Here is a 24,357-nt window from a genome sequence, read left to right as displayed (position 1 = left end):
TTTCTTTTTCCTTAGTTCTTTGAGACAGGGACTTGAAATGTAGCCTTGGCTGTCTTGAAACTTGCTATGTACACCAGGCTAGCTCAAACTCATATAAAGATCTATAAAGATTCAGAAGGCTCTGCCTCCTGAATTTTGGGAAAGAAGGCTATTATGCAGGACCCAAACCTGATTCTTTCAGACTTGCTATACAGACCAGGTTGCTTCTTCATCAACCTCCTCAAAACTGGGACTTATGTATACCAACAGACCTGGCTCATTTATGTCTCATATAGACAGAAAAACAGACAAAACTAACAGCTTTATTTATGAAGATGTAGTGGTACTCCAAACACCAAGGGAAATTGTTCTCTGTTCATACCTCAGAACTTCCACTGTGCACCAGAAGAGTGACACCATGCTGCAGAATTTTATTTTTTTGACATCCCAGTTACTGGTTTTCACGTTTGTCTGTCTTAGGGGGTGACTCCAGCATCTCAAGCATCTCTTTGCACAATTCCTCTTGGGCTGTTTGTGCTCCACTGCAGTTCTTCTTTGGGGGAGAGGTATGCAGAAGACCCTGCCATTAGAGCCTTTGAGCATGCTCTCTGAGTACCGAGGGAAGCTGGGAACTTTGTAAAGAGAGGCATTTCGAGAGCCTAGGAATCAGCAAATTAAAGCCTTTCTAAGGGATAAACTACATGGTTGAAACAAGTTAAATTTTGTTTTAAGAAGCACCATTCATTTTTATTTCATATACATAGCACAATGTTTAACTTTTTTTTTTTTTTTTTTTTTTAAAGCAGCCTGTTACATAGCTCTGGTTGGACTGGAATTTTCTATGAACACCAGGCTGGCTTGAATTACGCGATTTGCCTGCCTTTGATTCCCAAGTGCTGGAATTAGAAGGATGTCCCATAATGCCTGATCTAACAAAATAGTGTTTAGGAAAAACCTTCAAGCAAGCTGTTTCTCTCAAATGATTGCTAGCCAAACAAACACAAAGACAAAAGGACACAAATAGCCTGCTTTAGAATGAAAATATGAGGAAGGAATTTCTGTGCAATAGAACATGGCAGGGATGCCTCTCCCAGGATTATAGACAAATGTCAGAAATAGGGAAAGTGTACATGAGGGCTTCTGACACAGCAACCCCAGAGACACCTTAGGAACACAGTGACAACATGGGTCCATGGTAGGGTATGTGAGAACATAGATAACGGAAGTACATACTGAATGCAAATTAGAAATACACAAAATTCCAAGACACAATACATGTAAGATTGTCCCCATATAAAGGGTTTACAAACTGAACTGTACAATGTTACAATGTAAAATGTTAGAGAAACACTGTAAACATTCAAATATGATAACATGACATGTACACAACATATAATCATGGAGGACTTTTAGGTAAGGTTTTCAGAAAATCCAGGAATAGACTTTATATTACAAAATGGTCCATATCGCCCAAAAATGTCTTTTGATTGAACAGTAAAATAATATTTGCTGGAAGCTACAAACTGAGATAAAGTGCAGGCCATTGGGAGTGGTAATGCTTTAATTTCTGCAATTTTCTTCCAAGTCAAATGATGAGAGTTGTCATAGCACAGGAAGAGGTGGTAGCTCTCCACAGGAGCACACTTGGGGTTGATGCTGGAGATGTTCCATGTCAGGGCAATGCCTGGGGGTTTCAACACTCGCTTCACTTTCAGCTCAGGTTTTTGGGGAGGAAGAGTGTCTTGGATTTTGTCTGCCATTTCAGGGAGTGGTGGTGGTGGTTCTGGGAGAGGTGGCAGATGTTCAAGTGAATCAAAACCCTACAAACACATTTGTAAGAAAGTTCATCAAGAATATTTGGTGAGTATAGACAAAAGTGGTCAAGCTCAGGTATACTAATCTACTTCTCATTCTTCAATCCTTCACCAAAGCAATGAAAGGTTATTTCAAGAAAATGAAGCTAGATTAATGATGTTTTGCGTGTATGTGCTGGTACATCTGTTAGTGTATATTGGTATATCCGTCAGTGTATGCACACATGGGAAGGGCAGAGGACAACCTCACATACTATATTCCTCACTGTATTAGGTTAGTCTGTCTGGACAGCAAACTCCAGGGATCCACTTATTTCTGCCTTCCCAGCTCTGGGTTTACATGTGAGTGCCACCTACCTTGTCTTATTTAATTTTTAAACATTGGTTACAGGACCAAACTCAGGTTTTCACGTTTGTAATGCACTTTAGTGACTGAGCCATCTCCTGGCCTTTAGATCCAATCTTTGCAAAACAGAAGGTTTTTTAGGAGCTGAGATTTGTTTTGAATGATCCTAGGAACTGGACCCAGCACTTGGCACATGCTAGGCAAATTCTCCACCTCTGAGCCACATTCCAAGCTGTCGGAAGAATAATTTCTATACTGTGAAACATTGCTAATTCATAACGAAGGAGGTCTCAGGTCTTCAGGAGAGCAAACCATCTCATTTCAACATTGTGTTTCCAAACACTGTAGTAATTTCTCCAAAAAACCTCATCAACAATGGTTATCACTCCTAAAATAACTGAAACATTGTGTTTGTCTTCATTTCTATAGCTTCTGTAAACTGCTGACTGAATTCTTTTTATTATGTAAGTGGATTCACAAGAGCACTTTATGAAAAGCCATCAAGGTCTTTCCTAAGCTGAAATGTGGCTCAGATGCTTCCAGAGGAAAACAGATAAATCCCACTCTGTTGGAATGTACATCCTTTACACAGCATTTCAGATTAGTACCTCAGCTCCATTTTCTGCCACTGGGATTATTTCTTTTGATCTTAAAACAGCTTTCGAAGATGACTTCAGGGTGAATGCTGGGCTTTCTGTGAACAAGACAGTATAATTTAGAGCTGGGGGTGTATCTCAGTGGTAAAGCACTTGTCTACCATAAGTGAGAAGGCCCCAGCACTACAAGGAAATGAAAATAAGTAAATAAAATTTACCTGGAACAAATTCTGCAGTGATTAAGCAGATATTCACCTTGAGTAGTAAATACAGTTACAAGTACAAAATTCATATCAATATACTGTTTTACAGAATACATAGAATTTTTCACTAAGGTGACAAAAATTCCCTCTAAAAGTAAATCCTTTATTATGCAACTAGGAATTTGGTATTTATACATGAGAGAGGGATCCAAGAGATAAAAGAGGTAGTCTTTTCTGTTAGATCAATAAAAATATCTACAAATACAAAGTTTACAAATATGTATGAATATGTAATATATACAACCTTAGAAATTCAAACAAAAATCCCACAAGCTAGGGGCATGCTCTTGAAATATGTATTCACATGGAGGGAACTAGATAAAAGACATGGATTGTGAGAAATGTGAAAGCAGAGGAAGGGAAGACATGATAAGAGGAGGAAAAAGAGGTAGGGAGGGAACAATGCCCAAATTCTCAAATATTGTCTATAAATGTTTGTTTTCATTTAAATGGACTTGGTTATATAAAATAAAAAAAAAAAAAAAAAAAAAAAAAAAAGAGTTAGGAGGGATGGAGAAGCTGTGGTGAGCAGAGGGAAAGGAGTACGGGTGGTTTTACATAGCTAGGTAGTGAACACATGGAGAAGATTAAAATAGGTGGGTAACACTGGAAAGTACAAGGGCTAGATCAGTAATGATCACCATGTGAGGCCTATCTAGCTTGATGCACCCCCTGTAATCCACCTGCCTCTGGCTCCTAAGTACTGGGATCAAATGTGCTCGCTACCATGGCCGACTATTTTACAGGTATTAAGAAAACCTTAGAATTAAAACTTTAGGTTTTAATTTTGAGAGTCTATATAGGTTTTCAACCATACATTAATTAATCAAAGCTAGGTCTGATAAAATCAAAGTCTTCAGGTTAATCATCACATAAAGTGATAAGACAGCCTTTAAATTTTCAAGTAAATAGTTCACCACAAAGAAAAGCCCTAAGAAGCGTAATTTCCAAGGAGTAACACTTATTTCAAAGTAATAACCAACAATCCCTGGACAAAAGTAACACAGGCCTAGAGACCCAACTTTGTGGTGGTAAGATAGGACTTCTGCCAACTGGTGTTGGTATTATCATCAGTAATGCCAATGTGTGTGTGTGTGTGTGTGTGTGTGTGTGTGTATGTGTATGTATGTATGTATGAGTGGTGTTACTGTTTTATGTTCCCAAAGCTACAGGAACCAGAGCGTTATTTTAAGTTTTTCATTAAACAGGTAAAAACTGTAGCCCCTAGTTTCCACTTAACCTTTTAATGTTGTGTTTTGGAAATGATCTAACTCAGAGATGCAATTTATACCCAACAAGATACACACTTTTTAAGTTATGACAAAACTTAATATAACAAGATATAAAATGTCATCACCCCGAAGTTTTCTCTTGTTTGTGCTTGTTCTTTGAGACAAGGTCTCAAGTTCCCCAGGTTGGCCTTGAACTCCTGATCTTCTTGCTCTACTTCCTCAGTACTGGAACTACAGGCATGCACCATTACAGCCAGTTTACCCACAGAAGTTCTTTAGTATTCTTTTTCAATCAACCTATCTCATTTAATCAATCATTTGTTGTCACTAATGACTATAGACAGTTTCTGTGGTGGTGGCATATGCCTTTAATCCCAGACAGAGACCAAAGGATCTCTTAATTTGAGGCCAGCAGTTCCAGGACAACCAGGACTACGAGAAACTGCCTTGAAAACCAAAAACAAAACAGACAGAGGCAGAAAGATTTAGATTTATCTCAGGGACTTGACTAACATGCAAGGCCAAGGGATCAATATCTGGCATTGAAAAAGGATTTGCCTTTTCTAGAATTTCACCTATATTGAATCATACAAATGCATGATTATTTTGCAGGACTATTTATGTGTAGTTACACATTGGCTGCATATAAAAACATTTTGCTTCTTGATTGTTAAGGTATAAAGATAAGTAATCATCAGCTGATAGACTTCTAAATAAAGCTATTATGAGAAATTATGTTTTTACTGTGTGTAGCTGAATGTGATGGTACACATATAATCCTAGCATTTGGGAAACTGAGGTAAAACTTCAAGTTAATGGACAAATTAGCTACTTAATGAAATCATGTCAAATCATGTCTGTTTGGATGTGGGTCTTCTTTTCTCTTGGACAAATATATGGAAAAGACCAATCCAGTCATACAATGAGACATCAATAATATTTAAAGAAAGTATCAAATTAAATTGTTTATCCATTTTACATTCTTAGTAACAAAGAATCCCAAGTTGATACATGCCCTCACCAACATATCATACCTTCAGTTTAGTTTGGTTATTTTATCAGGTATGCCATAAATCTCAATATGGCTTTACTTCCCCAATGAGAACATTACTTAGAACATCTCTTTTGCCTACTCCTTATTTCCTTATTTATATCAAAGTAGTGGTCTTCCTGGTTTGGATTCAGATTTGTTTTGTGGTGGAGTCTCTTGAATGACTATCTTGAAAACTCCATTTTATTGCTACAATTGTTTATTATTCTTCTACTTGAAGTATTTATTACCATATCCACCTTTGCTGTATCACAATCTAGTTTACACTTTTTAATATGGACCACTTTTCAGTTATATTTCCTTTAATGAACTTCCTTTTGGACTAGAGAGATGATTCTGTGGCTAACCTATTTGCTCTAAGCATGGGGATCAGAGTTTAACCTGTTTGCTATGCAAGCATATAGAGTCTTTATCTGGAACACCCACATGAACTGAACACGAGCACCTGTAATCAATCCTAGCACTTCAGATATGGAGACAGATTCACGGGGCTTGCTGAATGGTTAGTCTAACTAAGGTGGTCTGCATTGTCTTCTGGTCCTCGGACCACCACCGTCTCATCTACACCACCTTCCTGCTACTCTTTCAGTACTCTGGCCCTCTGGTCTTCATCATGATCTGCTATGTACGCATCTACCAGCGCCTGCAGAGGCAGAGGCGTGCGTTCCACAAGGACACATGCAGTTCACGTGTAGGGCAGATGAGAGACTGTTTAAAAGTTCCTGAGATAAACAAACTTTTGGCCTCTATAATATTCACAGGTATGTATGTATATACACACACACACACTTTTATTTCAGATAATGGAAATCAGTTGGCAACAAATTTTGCTTGTCTGAAAGTCTATTTTTGTTTTTGAGACAGTGTGCTCAGAATGGTCTTAACTTCTAATCCTCTTATCTCCAACTCTCAAGTGTTGGAAATCACAGGTATGTGCCATTACTGGTTTTTTTTTTTTTTTTTCCCCTGTTTATTTTTTGAGACAACAGTTTCTGTGTAGCTTTGGAGCCTGTCCTGGCACTAACTCTATAGATTAGGCTATCCTCAAACTAAGAGATCTGCCTCTTGTGCCTCTTAAGTCCTGGGATTAAAAGTGTATAAACCACCCAGATACTGTCTCATATTTTGAAAGAAATATTTACTGGATTAAAAATTCAAGGTCAATACTTTTTTCCTCAAAACTTCTCCAGTTCATTAGTCTTCTATGTGATATGGTAAAGGTTCCTTCATCTTGTCACATTTGGAGCTTTCTTTGATTTAGCATGAAATGATTTCCTGCTTTCCTGCTCCCATCATGTAAATAAAGCCCTGTGGTAAAGTGTTCAACTCTTTTCCATAAACTCAGGGTTGATATGCCTCAGCTAACTGCATGGTTTTGGCTTCTGTTAAATTGCTTGCTTTACCCCTGAAACTAACAACTAGGAGGTCATTTTCCCATGTTCTTTTCTTAAGGCTGTTGTGTGAGAATTGTTTATCTCTAGATGGTCTTGGTCAGCTTAATACCAATGCTTAGTTCAGATGGTCATGCTAAATGGTCTTTGGGTCTCTATCCCACAACATTCTCCTTAGACATCATGCCAACATGGCAGATCAAGTCACTGAAAAGTCTTTTCTCATCTTTTTGCAGCACCAGTGTTGGACTTTGTATCCACCCCCGACTTCCTTTTATTCTGATCTTACATTCCTTTTGTAGTTTTCTTGAGGTCTCTTTTTTGCTCATAGAGGCTATGTCTTGAAAAGTTGAAAATCTGTGTTTGGGTTTGTTTTTCTTTGTATAATCCAAAGATTCACAAATTATGCTGAAGTCAGCAATCTTTCTTCCACCAAAATGTGTTCTGAATCCAAATAAATACAAAGATAGCATCTGATGTGGCTTTGTACATTCTAGCTTCTTTTCCTGAATTTCTGTGTTCAGTCAGTCCTGTTGTCTTCCCAGGGTGAAGGACATTTCTTTGCTTTGAAGAAGACGGTTGGTCATAAACTTCCTGGTCCAGATATTTTATAAGTATGGAAACTTCACATATTTGCACGCTATCCTTGTAAAGAGACCATGCTAATCATTTTTGTTATTAGTTCAGTGCTAATATGTGTAATTTTTTTTTACTTGTTTTCAAGAAAATGATTATATATGCTGACAAAGGATTCTTGGTTTTGATTCTGCTTAAAGCTGACTGAATTTCTTTGATTACAGATTATACTTCTTAGTAACAGAATGAGACTGTATGATTGACTTCCAATCCCAGAAAATTATATATCTTTTGGCTCATATTGAAGAAACAGGAAACTGGTGTCACTATTCTTCAGTTTCATATCTTGTATGAATAACATTCCTCTATTCCTGAATCTAGGTATTTCCTCTTAGGCACTATTGTTATGGTTAAGAAAAATGTTTGCCACAGGGAGAAGAGAGACTCAAAGTAGTCCCAACTAAATGTCCTTCAAAGGATGAATAAAGAGATTATGATACAACTGTACCTGGGAATAATATATTCCACAAAAAGGAATACATTATTGATACAAACAACATGAATAACCTGCCAACGAACCACACTGAAAGAAGCTAATCTCAGAAGGATGGATATTGCATAATCACACTGAAATTACCTAATTATAGAGAAGAAAGCAGATTAATAGCTGCCAGGGCTCAGGGACTAGGGTAGACCATATGTGTGCTTTTAAGGGTTAGCACAATGCAGACAGGACAATTCTGCAATTTTATAATTTTTGATATAGTCACACAAACCCACATATATTTTCTTAGAAAGGAAGATGTAAAAGTATCTTTTACCTATGCTGTAGGTAGACAGGCCTTCTCTTGTCAAGTCAATAACAAAATCAATTTTCTTCTCCACAGCCTGTAAGTTTTGTTAAAAAAACAAACAAAACAAAACAAAACAAAACAAAACAAAAAACCCAAGTTTAATAGCAGAAAATCTTTTTAAAATAGGGAAACACATTTTTCAATGCTGAGGACTGAACCTGGGGCTTGTTCACAATCATGCTCACAAGTGTGTCACTAATGATCCCCAACCTTAGAAGCTGGTAACTCAACATTCGCTAAATAATTTATGGTTTAAATTAGTTCTACTATGAAAGACATTCATAAATAAGATACTTCAGTACCTAAAAATATGGTTAAGAATCTCAATGAATTGGCAAATCTATGTTGTTTTGAAATATATGTAGCAACTTGGACTAGAATCTGGATGTGCAAAATACCCCTATATTTGTTTGTGTCACTCTCCACTCCCAATGAAGGGGGGGGGGGCAGAAAAGGGACAATTCACTGGAGACTTTCAGTGCACCTAGACAAAGAGTGGATGACAAAACTCAGTCCCCACAACATGCTGAAACACTGGAGTTCCTATACATAAACATTCAGGTGAAATATTCAGAGACAACAACTGTTACCCACCCCAACTTCAATTATGGTATTAGGCGAGTTGCTGAACTTCCTTGATTTGTTTTCTGGAAGAAAGGGAATTAAAAAAAAATCCAATTAAACTTATTAAACTATTAAACATGGTTTTTGCAATACAAGACACTGAAACAACAACAAAAAATGATAGGGATACTAATACACTGTATAAATTTATAGATCCCTAAAACTGATAAGCTAGTTTAAATTTTTGATTTGGGATTAAATATATATTTTCTTTCAGCTGCTTTACAACTATATTAGTAGCTCTGTTTTTCAATGTCTGAAACTATTTTAGTATCTGAAATTGTGACATTTTGTTATTCACAGTATCTTTAAGAGTGCCTGAGGAGCACCTTCCTGGAATGCAGAGTTCCCCACTTCTTGGGAACTCTTTAATTTACAAACTGATAGTTTTATATGTAGGGTGGAGGGAGTGTAAATCTTTCTGATGTTAAGATATAAATATTTCAAAACAGCAAAACATGATACAAACGGAATTCTTTTGTTTGTTTTTTGAGATAGGGTTTTCTCTGTGTAGCCCTGGCTGTCCCGAAACTCTCTCTGATCTTCAATTCACAGAGATCCGATTGCTTCTGCCTCCCTAGTGAGGGGAGGGGACAAAAGGCATGCCACCATTACCTGGTTACAAAGGGAATTTTGGGTAAGAAATTGTAGGCAAGCAATACAGCCATATTTAAGTTAGGAAAAAAGTTTTCTACAAAACCAGGTGTGGTAGTATGTGCTTATAATCACAGCATCTGGAAAATGAAGGCAAAAAAATCAGAAATTCAATTTCTTCCTTATCTCCACAGTGTTCATATCCTGTGAATGAGATGTCACATACACAAAAAGCAAATACATTTTAAGCTGTGCACTACAAAAACAATACATCTCATCTAAAAAGTTGTTTCTTTTAAACAAAACATTTGAAAAACTGTAAAACTATAAATAATTTTTAAGGATTTAAAAATAGTTAATCAAAAATAAACTTTAAATCTAAAATAGGTTATTAGCTAATAGACATAAAGACAAATTACCGCTACCACAAACAAATGGTCAGGACAAACAAAAGAGAAAATTTGATTTAAGCTGTAAATACAAGTCAATACAGTAAAGAACCAAAAGGCCTTAAGCTGATAATACCAAGATTAAAAGAAATGTCAATTTTATTAATGAACCACTGTTTTAATAAACTAATAGTTTGTAATATTAGATATAAACTAGAAGATTAAGTACACAATTTTGTACCTTATTAAAAGATAATGGGGCTGGAGAGATGGTTCAGGGTTAAAGGCACTTGCTGCTCTTGCAGAGAAACAGAGTTCAATTCCTAGCACTCACATCAGGAGGCTCACAACTGCCTATAACTAGAGCTGCAGGGGTCAGTGTCCACTCTGGCCTCTCTGAGCATCCACATACTTGAGGTATATAGTCACACAAACACATAAATAATGAGAATAAAAATCTTTTCAAAAGACATTGCTCATTCTATGTTTCCTAATTTGATAGATCATAAAAGATACCTGTTGGATCTGATGTAATTGGAGTTGTCAGATTAGGTTTTTCCACGGAAATTAACATAACATCATCAGTGTTACTAGAATGGTAAAAAAAAAACCCTGCTGTTAGTAATGATTAGGATTCCTCTAATTTTAGTGCTATTTAATAATGCTATTTATTGGAGGAAACTTGTAAGAATCAATTTTTTTCTTTCTACCATGTGGATCTGGGGCACAAACTCAGGCTGGGCAACAAGCACTTCTACTTGCTGAGTTGTCAGGGCAGCTCCTAACTGAACAACTGTGGGAAGAGAGATAAAATCAAATATTTAACAAAGTTCATTCATGATTCACAAGTACAAGGTGGGCTGGCAAGATGGGTCAGTAGGTTAAGGCACTTGATGACAAGCTTGATGATTTGAATTCAGTCTCTGGAACCCATATGGTAGAAAGAGAGAACTAACTCCCATGTGCTGTTCTCTGACCTCCACAATAGACATAGTACACATCAACACAACCATCTTTCTAGCCCAAAGCTTTACTATTATTGTGTGAGTGTGTTCGTATGCATGCGAATGCCATGGTGTGCATATAAGTCTGAGGGCCAACTCTATAAAATGGGATCTCTCCTTCCACCTTTATGTGGGCACCAAAATGAAGCTCATATTGCCAGGCTTTCAGCCAAGCATGTTTTTATTTAAGGAGCCATTTCACTGGCTTCTAAATGAGCACCATCTTGTTTTGTTTTAGAAACAGAATCTCTGTAGCCCTGGCCCTCCTGAATTTCCACAGAAATGTTTGCACATGCATTTTAATGCAAGATTTACTTCTTTAAGCAACACTAACATTTTAAAATTTTGTTAATCAAAATTAGTAAGGTGCTTTAATTAAAAAAAATGAACAATGTGGTACTGAGTAATGTTTATGCTTAATTTTCATCCTAGACTTTGTTTGTTTTTTGAGACAGGGTTTCTCTGTGTATCCTTGGCTGTTTTGGAATACACTCTGTAGATCAGGCTGGCCTTGAAATTCACAGAGTCACCTGCCTCTACCTCCTGAACCTGAGATTAAGTATGTGTCACCACCGCCAGGCTCAAATTTCTTAAAGATATACGTACTTTGGTCTTCCCTATGAGCTTCTTCAGCTCAGTTATTATTGCATTTCATAGTTTCTTCACATTCTAAACATAAAACGCTTAAGCTAATCACTAAGAGGCACAGAAAAATAACAGAATTAATCAGAAACAAAAACAACCAGAAACCTCTGGCTTTCTCTAGTAGCAGCATGATTCTATGGGGCACACGTTTAAAAGATTATCTTTTAAATATAATTTAAAAGATAAATTATTATGTAGGACAGCTTATGCTGGGGCCCTCATTCAAACAATTTAAAAGGCTATATTTAAAAACTTTTCAACTGGATCCTGCTGGTCCTGTCTCCTGTCCCCATCAAGAGCACCCTTGGAGCTCTGATACACCCCCACCCATCCCCACCGCGAGCCTATCCCCCCTACCCTGTGCCCTACCCTACCCACGGTCCTGCCGCTCTGGTTGAGCACTGGGACAGAGGGTGGAGCCAACAGTCCACCCTACTTGGGAGACTTCTTGGAGCAACTCTGAACAAAGGAGACCTGACTATCCACTCGGGACCACCCTTAATTTCCACCAGCTTGGTCTCTGACCCCACCTTCCGTCCTCTGCTGGAGTCCCGGGCCCCTCCCAGAGATCTGCCTATCTCTGCGGGACCACTGTGAGTACCTGCTGGCATCTTCTACTGGATCCTCATCCTTGACCCCATCCCTTGGTCCCTGTCTGCGGAGAAACCTCCTAGAGAGCTTGGACCACACAGAACTACAGATATTGAATCTCTGACCCACATAAGCCCACCGGGGATGTACCATACAGACAGGGGGAGACCCCAACAACACCTACTGGAAGAAGCTATGGGAAAAAGGCAATACAAGAAAACACCTAACAACAGAAAGACAAGCATTACCACCACCAGAATCTAGGGAATCTACACCAACTAGAATGGAACACAACAACAAAGCAGAGGAAGCAGAAGGGAACGACTTAAAAATTACCATCATAAAAATGATAGAGGAACTCAAAGAAGATGTGAGAAAAATCGCTTAAAGAAATGGAGGAAAAAACAAACAAAAAAGTGGAAGAAATGAACAAATTCCTTAAGGAAAGTACGAAAGCCAAGAAAAAACAATTAAGCAGGTGAAGGAACAGTTCAAGACTTGAAAACTGAAATAGAGAAAATAAAGGCAACACAAACTGAAGGAATGCTGGAAATAGAAAAACTGGGCAAAAAATCGGCAACTACAGACACAAGCATAGCCAACAGAATTCAAGAGATGGAAGAGAGAATCTCAGGCGCAGAAGATAAACTAGAAGAAATAGATTTATCGACCAAAGATAATCATAAATCCAACAAATCCTTAACACAAAACATCCAGGAAATGTGGGACACCAGGAAAAGGCCAAACCTAAGAATAATAGGCATAGAGGAAGGTGAGGAAGCCCAGCTCAAAGGTGCCGAAAACATATTCAACAAAATCATCGAGGAAAATTTTCCAAAACTGAAGAAGGACATGCCCATGAAAGTACAAGAAGCATATTGAACCCCAAATAGGCTGGACCAAAGACAAAAGACCCTTCGAAATATAATAATCAAAACACCTAGTATACAGAATAAAGAAAGAATATTAAGAGCAGTGAAGGAAAAAGGACAGGTAACATAAAAAGGCAGACCTATCAAAATTACACCTGACTTCTCCATGGAAACCCCTCAGGGCCAGAAGGTCCTGGATAGATGTTCTAAAAATATTGAGAGAACATGGATGCCAGCCTAGGCTACTATATCCAGCAAAACTCTCAATCACTATAGATGGAGAAAACAAGATATTTAATGACAAAACCAGATTTCCCCAATACGTATCTTCAAATCCAGCCCTATAGAAAGTACTGGAAGGAAAACTCCAACCCAAGGAAGGTAACTACGCCCACAAAATTGTAGGCAACAGATAATGCAACTACACCAGAAACCAAGGGTAAAGCAGAACTAATATATTCACAATACCACTGCCAACAACAAACCTAAATCAAACAAGCATCAACAATCAATGGTCCTTACTCACCCTCAATATTAATGGTCTTAACTCACCTATAAAAAGACACAGGCTAACAGAATGGATACGAAGACAGAATCCATCCTTCTGCTGCACACAAGAAACACATCTAAGCTTCAAAGATAGACATTACCTCAGGGTAAAGGGTTGGGAAAAGATTTTCCAATCAAATGAAAATAAGAAGCAAGCAGGCATAGCTATCCTAATATCTAACAAGTTAGACTTCAAACCAAAATTAGTCAAAAGAGATGAAGACGGTCATTTCATATTCATCTCAGGAGAAATCCATCAACACAATGTCTCAGTTCTGAACATCTATGCTCCTAATACAAAGTCACCCACATTCGTAAAAGAAACACTACTAAAACTCAAAGCTCATATAAAACCTCACACACTTATAGTGGGAGACTTCAATACACGACTCTCAACACAAGACAGGACCACAAATCAGAAGCTCAACAAAGAAACAAAAGATTTAACAGAAGTTACGTCTCAATTGGAGTAAACAGACATCTATAGAACATTCCATTCAAAGACAAAAGAATATACCTTCTTCTCTGCTCCACATGGAACCTTCTCTAAAATCGACCACATTAATAGGTGACATAACAAACCTCAACAGATACAAGAGAATAGGAATAGTCCCCTGCATCTTATCGGACCACCATGCTTTACAATTGGAATTCAACAACAACACAAATAGCAGAAAACCTGCAAACTCATGGAAACTGAACAATGTGCAACCACACCACTCCTGGGTCAAAGAAGAAATAAAGGAAGAAATTAAGGACTTTCTAATATTCAACGAGAATGAGGATACAACATACCCGAACTTATGGGACACCTTGAAAGCAGTGCTATGAGGGAAGTTCATTGCACTAAGTGCCCATATGAAGAAAATAGAGGATAGTCACATAAGAGCATTAACAGCTCAACTGAAAGCCTTAGAACAGAGAGAAGCGAATTCACCCTGTAGGAGTAGACGCCAGGAAATAATCAACTTGAGGGCTGAAATCAACAAAATAGAAACCAGGAAAACAATACAAAAAAAAAAAAAAAAAAAAAAAAATCAATGCAATGAAGAGTTGGTTTTTTGAGAAAATCAACAAGATAGACAAACCTTTCTTTATCCAAATTAACGAAAAAGCACAAAGAGAACATGCAAATTAACAAAATCAGAAACGAAAAGGGCAACATAACAACAGACACAGAGGAAATCCAGACAATTTTCAGGTCATACTTTGAAAATCTGTATTCCACAAAAATTGAAAATTCAAAGGAAATGGACAAATTTCTGGATAACTATCACTTACCAAAATTAAATCATGAACACACAAACAACTTAAATAGACCTATAACCCACAATGAAATAGAAGCAGTCATCGAAAGCCTTCCAACCAAAAAAAAGTCCAGGGCCAGATGGATTCAATGCAGAATTCTACCAGACATTCAAGGAAGAACTAATACTACTACTCCTCAAACTGTTCCACAAGAGAGAAACAGAAGGTTCATTGCCAAACTCTTTTTATGAGACCACAATAACCTTGGTACCCAAGCCTCACAAAGACACAACTAAGAAAGAAAACTACAGATCAATATCCCTGATGAACATCGATGCAAAACTGCTCAATAAAATACTGGAAAACCGAATTCAAGAATAGACCAGAGAAATCATCCACCATGACCAAGTAGGCTTCATCCCTGGAATGCAGGGATGGTTTAACATACGAAAATCTATCAACGTGATCCACCATATAAACAAACAGAAAAAGAAAAACCGTATGATTATCTCCCTAGATGCTGAAAAAGCCTTTGACAAAATTCAACACCCTTTCATGATAAAGGTCTTGGAGAGGTCAGGGATAACAGGAACATACCTAAACATAATAAGAGCAATATACAGCAAATCAACTGCCAACATCAAACTGAATGGAGAAAAACTTAAGCCAATTCCTCTAAAATCAGGAACAAGACAAGGCTGCTCTCTCTCTCCATATATCTTCAATATCTTACTAGAAGTTCTAGCTAATGCTATAAGACAACAAAAGGAGATCAAGGGGATCCAAATTGGAAAGGAAGAAGTCAAACTGTCTCTATTTGCAGATGATATGATAGTTTCCATAAGCGACCCATTAAACTCTACCAGGGAACTCCTACAGCTGATAAACACCTTCAGCAAACTAGCAGGATACAAGATAAACTAAAAAAAAAAAATTAGTAGTCCTACTTTTTTCAGACGACAAAGAGACAGAGAAAGAAATCAGAGAAACATCACCCTTTATAATAGCCACAAGCAACATAAAGTATCTTGGTGTAACACTTACCAAACAAGTAAAAGACCTATATAATAAGAAATTTGTGGCTCTAAAGAAAGAAATTAAAGAAGATTCCAGAAAATGGAAAGACCTCCCATGCTCTTGGATAGGTAGGATAAACATAGTAAAAATGGCAATCTTGCCAAAAGCAATCTACAGATTCAATGCAATCCCCATTAAAATCCCACCACAATTCTTCACTGACCTTGAAAGGACAATAAGCAACTTTATATGGAAAAACAAAAGACCCAGGATAGCCAAAACAACCCTATACAATAAAAGAACTTCAGGAGGCATCACCATTCCTGACTTTAAGCTCTACTACAGAGCTATAGTTCTGAAAACAGCCTGGTATTGGCACAAAAATAGACAGGTAGATATTAACCCACACACCTATGAACACCTGCTTTTCGACAAAACAGCTAAAATTATACAATGGGGCAAAGACAGCATCTTCAACAAATGGTGCTGGCACAATTGGATGAGAGTGTGTAGAAGACTGCAGATAGACCCATGTCTGTCGCCATACACAAAACTGAAGTCCAAATGGATCAAAGACCTCAACATCAATCCAGCCACATTGAACCTCTTAGAAGAGAAAGTAGGAGGTACCCTTGAACAAATTGGTATAGGAGACCGCTTCCTGAACTCCAGGATCACAGGCACTGAGAGCAACAATTAATAAATGGGACCTCTTCAAACTTAGAAGCTTCTGTAAGGCAAAGGACACAGTGGACTAGACCAAACGGCAGCCCAGACTGGGAAAAGATTTTCACCAATCCTATATCCAACAAAGGGCTGATCTCCAAAATATACAAAGAACTCAAGAAACTAGTCAACAAAACACCAAATAACCCTATTAAAAATGGGGTACAGAACTGAAGAAAGCATTCTCAATAGAGGAAATCAAAAAGGCTGAAAGACACTTAAGAAAATGCTCCACATCCTTAGATATCAGGGAAATGCAAATCAAAACAACTTTGAGATACCATCTTACTCCTGCCAGAATGGCTAAAATTAGAAACACCAATGATGACTCATGTTCGAGAGGATGTGGAGAAAGGGGAACACTCCTCCACCACTGGTGGGAGTGCAAACTCATACAGTCATTTTGGAGATCAGTATGGCAGTTCCTCAGGAAAATGGGAATTAGTTTACCACAGGACCCGGCAATCCCCCTCTTAGGCATATACCCAAAGGATTCACATCCATGCAACAAAGACATCTGTTCAACTATGTTCACAGCAGCACTATTTGTAATAGCAAGAACCTGGAAGCAACCTAGATGCCCCTCAATTGAAGAATGATTAATGAAGATGTGGCACATCTACACAATGGAATAGTACTCTGCAGAAAAAAATAATGGTATCTTGAAATTCGCAGGCAAGTGGATGGCACTTGAAGAAACCATCCTGAATGAGGTAACCCAGTCACAAAAAGAGGAACACAGTATGTACTCATATATAGATTTTAGACCTAGATCAAAGGATCACCAGCCTCTATATAATTCACACCACCAGAGGAACTAGGATACAAGGTGTATTCTAAGAGATTCATATAAAGTCCCTCACAGAACTTGGAAGGGACAAGTCCCCCAGAGCACAGGGGAAGTGGGGGGGGCAGCGAATGGAGAGAGAAGTAGGAGAAAACGAGGGGGAAGAAAGGAAAACATGTGCAACCAGGAAGATTGAGCGTGGTTAGGAACAGAAGACAGGAAAGAGAAAGAGAGAGAGAGAGAGAACATAAAAGAGGGAGCCAATACTGGTTTGAAGATAAACTTGAACACAAAGAAAGGTCTAGAGAACTACAAGACTGCTCCCAACCACCAATTTGAGCTTCCGTGGAAAGGCTATCATAAATGCCCTTCCTGGAGAGTGAGATCAACAACGAACTTATCCATGGAGCCCTCAACTAATGCTTGTTGGAAACAGAAGCAAACACCCATACATAAACACTGAGTCGAACTAGAACCCAGATGCAGATGGAGAGGACAATACCAGGCGGCAGAAACACATAGAGACAGCTTACCTGAACAAGGAGGAGCTAACAGCCACTAGACTGATAGCTGGGAAGCCAGCATAGGACTGACTCAGGCCCCCTGAATATGGGTCTCAGCCAGAAGGACTGAGCAGTCTAAGGGACCTCAGACAGTGGACCCAGGATGTATCCCTGGTGCACAAAAGGACTTTACGAATACATCCCCCATGGAGGGATAACTGCCTTAATCTAGAGACAGGAGAGAAGTCCCTACTTCAAATGACCTGTCAGATCTACATGACCCCAACTGGATGGCATTCCCCTACATATGGAATTGGGGTGGGGGGATGGGAGGGGAGGGTGGTTAGAGTGCATGTGAGAGGGCAGAGAGGGTAAAAGGGAGGGAAGAAGGGATGGATAGAGGGAGGGAGGGAAGGAGAGGGAACTGGGATCGACATGTAAAATAATAAATTAAAAAAAAATGCTTTGACTCCAAAATTTAAGTTCAAGGACAAGTTACTGGGGAAAAGGATTTCTATTTTTGTTTCCACAGAAAAAGAAAAGATGTGGATTCCTTCCAGACTAATGTGGTTTGATCAAGCCAGACCACCTGAAACAGAGTACCAGGTGATCTTACATTCAAAATAGCTGGACAAAACAGCCTTACAGACTACAGCCAGGATTTCTGAATCTTCTTCGAATCCCCCCATGACAGCGCCCCTTATCAGCAGGAAGTAGTTTGGAAAGAACAATGCCCAAATTCCCAAATATTGTCTATAAATGTTTGTTTTCATTTAAATGGACTTTGTTATATAAAATAAATAAAAAAAAAACTTTTCAACTAAGACAATTAACAAAAATATATTTGATGCCTGAAGGGCCAAGGTCCTGAGAAGAGGGTGCAGCAGTAAGGCTCTGATGCCCATCACTGTTGCCACTCACAAGGCATTTGTCTTTGCCATGCAGGAATGCTAAGAAACAGGCCAAAGGTACTCAAAAATTACAGTGGATTAGCATGGAGACCAAAATCACAATAAAATATCTGGGGGATAGTGGTGGGGAGAAGCTACAGAATATACCTGGGATTATAAGTGAAACTTTAGGTGTGTCTTATAAAGACTATAGATCAGCTTCATTGTGCTCAGTCCCTGACGCCTGAGTGTTGTATCTATCACACTCATCTAACTCATCTAAGGCTGTATAACAATCACCTTTCAACAAAACATATCCTTATTTCTATGGGTATAGAAGTAAAGAGTACTACAGTTAAGGGATCCTGGCTCAGGGTCTCTCATGCGGAGGTTAACTCAAGCTGAACTAACCCAAAGGTTTGACCAGCACTACTACTTTTACAAGATCGTTCTATTTGAACTATTAGAATTTTGCGGGTAATTCATTTATACAATACTTTAACACTGATTTTAGCATCAAGGTTCATTTCTCATAAAATGAATTTAATAAGCTTTTTTTCATATTCTTTGGTAAGAGTTTAATGTTTGTATCATTCCTCCTTACATGTTTTCTAAAACTCACCTTCTAAGGTGAGGTATAGTGGTACATGCCTTTAAACCTAGTATTCCAGCAAGAGGGTAGCCCAATTTACACATCAAATTCCAAGCTAGCCAGCCTATAGAGAGCTGTCTCAAAAAACAAACAACAAAGCAAACAAATCATCATGGCCAAGTTACATGTTTGTTACACTATCTGCATACTTTGGAAAGGATGTGTAACTGCCATAAACAGCAACATAAACTGCAGGTTGTTTCAGTATACAACACAAAGTGAGTGAGTGTTAAGTACATAGACACAGTTGTCTGTGAAGTGACTGTACAGCAAAGCCTCTGCTTCTTTACAGGCATCAGCAGCACTTTCCTTTTCTGTCACTTCAGAGGTTTCAGAACATGCTGTCAACAGTGGCAGCCGCAGACTCAGTGACTCTTGCCTTCATCATCTAAATGTTTTCTTCATAGATTCCCCACTTAATACCAAAATGCAGGCCTCTACACATGATTAATAATAAAAATGCTTCTTAAAAACAAGGTCTGGAGAGAAGGCTCAGAGGTTAAGAACAATTATTATTCTTGCAAAGAACCTGAATTTGGTTCTTAACACCCATGTTGGGAAGCTCACCACTACTTGGAACTCCAGCTCCATGGGGATCTGACACTCTGCTGAAGTGCAATCATGTGCACACACAAACATACACATAAAATTAAAATCATTAAGAATGAATGAAAATGCAGGTCTAAATAGTATGGGTTACTAGGGTAGCTCCTAAAAAGTCAAAACTGTATGTTAAGTCCCAAATACCCAGGCCAGCCAGGGTAACACACCCCCTGTCTCAAAGTCATAAAAACAAAAAGACTATCAGTATGTTCTACTGGGGGAAAGCACTGAGCTAAGCCAAATGACTTCATGCTTCTGTGCTTGTAAAAACACTCTTCCTAACCAATCCCAACCACTAATCACATGATAGAAATGGAAGTAGCACAACAAAACCTGTTTACCTGACAATTCAAAACCTGAGTGCTGCTCAAACAACAATAGAAGCTCAGAGAACCAATTGAATTCCTTCAGATTGTAGATGTGGATATGAAGTTTTAAGCTACTTTATGTTTAACTAATATAACTAAGATAAATAACTATGCATTTTTATAGCAATACCTACCTTTCAGAAACAAACTCAACACAAGCTGATGACAAATTAATTCTTGCATTCTCTGAAGACTTAAAAGGCTCAGGATTCACAGAAGGCATTATTTTACTTAGGCTTTTAACTGACTTTTGATTCACACTTGAATTCATGACCTCTGCATCTGTAACCTGTTAAATGGATGAGGAAAAAGCAGGTGAAAGGAAGGTAAAATTTCACATGGAAGAATCTTGCATATAAGTAAAATATTAAATGTTCTGTACTTCATTGACTGATGATCATAGAGTTGACTTCTCTGCCAAAATGAGTCAGGGAAATAAACAATGACATTACAAACCTAACACTTTCAAAACAGGACAAATAATGAAATATTAGACAACACCTTATTTCTAGTAGTCTAAAAAATAAAAGGGTGACTTTAACTTCTAGTTGTTAATTTATTTAAACCTTGGAGTAAAATGATTGACTCCATGCCTCAACTGAGAACAAACATGGCCTTTTGTAAGGGGCAGCATGAAAAATAAGCTAGACACACAGAAACAGACACACACATACACAGAGAGGCAGAATTTTGAAGTGCTATTTAATACTAAGTAAATCAATTTTACATGTGAGTATGTTCACATACCACTGGGAAGCAAAGTAGAACAGTGTTCCTTTCATTTCCAGGGCAAGGTAACATGGATTCACTTTCTCCCTCTACACTCTTTAACATTATAGACATGTAAAGGATTCAATGGATAATCATAAAGCAAAGGAAAAAATTTAATGAAGGGAGACTGGCCGGAGACCTCATGACCACAGTGAATATACTCTACACAGCATACTAGATTGTAAGGATACCAGACATCTCTCCATTCCCCATTCCAAATATGTAGTAGTGGTCGGTGGTGACTTGACCCCAATTTCATAAACCATAATAGCTCCTGGGTGAACACTGGGGCAGTGGAAGTCTAACTGCTTGCAGCAACAATAGCAAGCAGAGTCTAACCACAGACCAATCCCCAGAACAGTAGCTAGCCAAATCTACTTCAAAGGCAATATTGCCCTCTTCCCACATGTAAGCCATCATCAGGGCATAGACTAGCAATAACACTTAGCTCTTCACCAGCAAGCTGGCAGACCAAATCTACTGTGATTAAAAGCACAGACCAAAAGCAGTGGGCAGTTAGGAAGTACCTGCAGGGACCAACAGGTAACCATGGGGAGCCCAAAGAACAAAGCCAAGCAAAAGAGCATACAAAAGCCATGAAAGTAAATTGTTATTGAAGCTGCAGCTCTGAGGAGGCCAGGATGTATATACTAAGCCTAAGTAGAGTACCCATAAAAGGTGGCAAATACCATGACATTTTTGGTCCTTATAAAGACTAGCAAAAGGTGGTAGCTGAATGTATCCTTGTATCCCAGAACTGTTTTTCCGGTCATGAACCTAATTTTAGAGTTGTACCCTGGATATGCTAAGAATTTCCCAGATCAAGTCCTGGCTCCTTTTTGTTATAGTCTCTCCTTCCATAGCACTTCTGTATTTTCACATTTAACTTAAAAACAAACAAAAAACAAAACAAACAAACAAAAAACAAGAAACCACCGTTGTTATCTAAGCCTTCTGTCCTTGTTTGGAAGTATATTCACATCTTATGATCCTACAAGCCAAAAATTTTATAACTTCTGTGTATTTATACAAACCTTACAGACTGTATTATTGGGTAATGTGTTTGGTTCCAAACAATCTCCTTGAGATGATAATACTGTTTTGATACGTCTTTGAAGTCTTCTGATTTTTATCTAGAAGAAAGAAAACTTAGGTATCACACCAGGATACTAAATACTACAAGTGAAGAATGAAAACTATTTGAGCAAGTAGTCTTGTAAAATCTACTCAAATAAATGAGAAGGCCTTCTTTTCCTTCATTTTTTTTTTTTCATGATCCCAGGCCCCAATCACTCTCAGTAGGGAATGCCTTCGATTCTTTCATTCCGTTAGCTAGCATCTTTACTTTTTAAATTTTACTTATTAATTTATAGATATGGTCTGATGTATTTCAGGCTGGCCTTAACAACAATGTCCTTGAATTCCTAGCTTTCCTGTCTCTATCTCTGGGTAATGGAGTTGTACATCAGCATATCCTGCTTATGTATGCTATGTAAAACATGGGAACAAACTCAGGACTTACTGCTAGCTAGGCCAGCACTCCACCAATTTAGCTACATCACCAGCCCCAGTGATAAACTCTTATACCATCAACACTTGCTATCCATGGAGGAATGGACCCAGGTCCTATAAATATGAAAATCAGCACACATTAAAAATATACATACATCCGCTTGTGCACTTTAAATTATCTTTAGATTACTTACAAGGACTAATACAATGGGAATGCTGTTACATAGTTGTTACAATGTACTGTTCAGGAAATAATATCCAGACAAAAAGATGGTACACATTCAATAGAAACATTTTCCCCAAAATATTTTCAGTCTGTCTGTGGTGATGCATGCCTTTAATTTCATGGCAGGACAGCCTCTGGAATTGAGACCATACTAATCTATATAGTGAATTCCAAGACAGTCAGATAGTTGAGGCTAGGTAGTGAGAACCCAAATCGACAACAAAAGAAAAATCAGTCTGAAGTTAGTTAAGAACAGACACAGAACTCAAAATGTGGATAACTGATAAATGAGGCAGTCAGCCACTTAAGATAGTTAAGAACGGAAGGGGCTTGTTTAGATGGTTCATGGTTCCAATTCCAAACTTAAGAGGACTTTAAAGAAGGAGGATATAGAGTTCAAAGCCAACATAGACTACACATACCCAGATCCAACCTCAAAAACTAAATAAAAAAACCAAGAAAGATAAAAAACAAGAAACTTAATCTGTCTGCAATAAAAATGATGGAGGTTTAAAAAAAAAAAAAAAAAAAAAAGCCAGGTGTTGGTGGCAGACCTCTTTAGTCCCAGCACTCAGGAGGCAGAGGTAGGCAGATCTCTATGAGGTCAAGACCAGCCTGGTCTACAAGAGCTAGTTCCAGGACAGCCTCCAAAGCCACAGAGAAACCCTGTCTCCAAAAAACAAACAACCTCCCTCCCCAAAAAAGCCCAAAATCAATCAAACAAAAAAACTAAAAAACAAAATAAAACAGATTATGTAAGCTCTAATAAAGCATGTATCAGAATGAAAAGAAAATGCCTACATACTACAGATAACCATCAGACACAGAATGTCTACTAAGACTAAGATTATTTCTCAAGCCTTAAATTAAACTAGTAGGTCTTCTTTTATTGCAGTGGTTCTTAAGCTGCAGATACTATCTTAGATATCCTGCATATCAGATATTTATAGTACGATTCATAACAATAGCAAAATTATAGTAATGAAGTAGTAACAAAAACAATTTTATGGTCTGGAACTGTATGTATTAAAGGGTCGAAGCATTGGGAAGGTTGAGAACTGTTTTATTTAACCCCCATTCCCAACATACAGGGTCCGAATACATTCCACACAGAAAAGGAAGAAAATGAAATCAGAAACTTACAAAGAGTTCACCAGCTATTGCTTCATGCTTATTCTTGCACTGGGTCTTCCCAATGCGTTCATTCAGTTCATTCAGTTTTTTATCAAATAGATTACAATTTATCATGTAGATCTCCTGTCGAATCCAATGTTTAACCTAGAAGTTTAAAAAACAAAGCCAAAACATGCAAACTTCAAAACAATTTTACTTCCTACTTTTTATTTTTATGTGTATTAATTAACGTTTCACCTGCATGTATGTATGTGCACCATGCAGAGGCCAGAGAGAACATCAGCGCTCCTGGAACTAGAGTAATAGATAGTTATGAGCTGGCATATGGGTTATGGGACTTGAACCAGGGTCTTCCTTGAGCCATCTCTCTGATCCACTCCTACTTTTTTTTGGTATTTTTCATTAAGTAGTCTCAGCTAGTCTGTAATAGACCAGACTATGCACAATTTCAAAGAGCTCCATATACCTTCGCATCCTAGGTGCTGGTTTAAAGGTGTACACCACCATGCACAGCTTATTTTCTACTGCTTGAAAATTGCTGTACTCTTTC

General features: G+C 38.0%; 1 protein-coding gene across 1 annotated transcript in view; it reads right to left on the bottom strand.

Moving 5' to 3' along the window:
• Positions 1-1,107: 1,107 nt before the first annotated feature.
• Positions 1,108-24,357, bottom strand: part of Atf7ip2 (activating transcription factor 7 interacting protein 2) — a 37,139-nt gene continuing 13,889 nt past the window's right edge. The window contains exons 5-12 of the mRNA XM_051181446.1: positions 23,817-23,951; positions 21,970-22,068; positions 20,299-20,453; positions 10,226-10,299; positions 8,697-8,749; positions 8,070-8,136; positions 2,748-2,833; positions 1,108-1,799 (exon numbers count right to left, since the gene is read on the bottom strand). Coding sequence (XP_051037403.1) covers positions 1,389-1,799; positions 2,748-2,833; positions 8,070-8,136; positions 8,697-8,749; positions 10,226-10,299; positions 20,299-20,453; positions 21,970-22,068; positions 23,817-23,951 — 1,080 coding nt within the window. The 3' untranslated portion in view covers positions 1,108-1,388. The remainder of the gene's footprint in view (positions 1,800-2,747; positions 2,834-8,069; positions 8,137-8,696; positions 8,750-10,225; positions 10,300-20,298; positions 20,454-21,969; positions 22,069-23,816; positions 23,952-24,357) is intronic.

Source organism: Phodopus roborovskii, unplaced genomic scaffold, assembly GCF_943737965.1.
Source record: "Phodopus roborovskii unplaced genomic scaffold, PHOROB, whole genome shotgun sequence".
In the NCBI taxonomy this organism is placed as follows: Eukaryota; Metazoa; Chordata; class Mammalia; order Rodentia; family Cricetidae; genus Phodopus; species Phodopus roborovskii.
The sequence above is the reverse complement of the archived record's forward strand: the minus strand, read 5'-3'. Positions and strand labels throughout refer to the sequence as shown.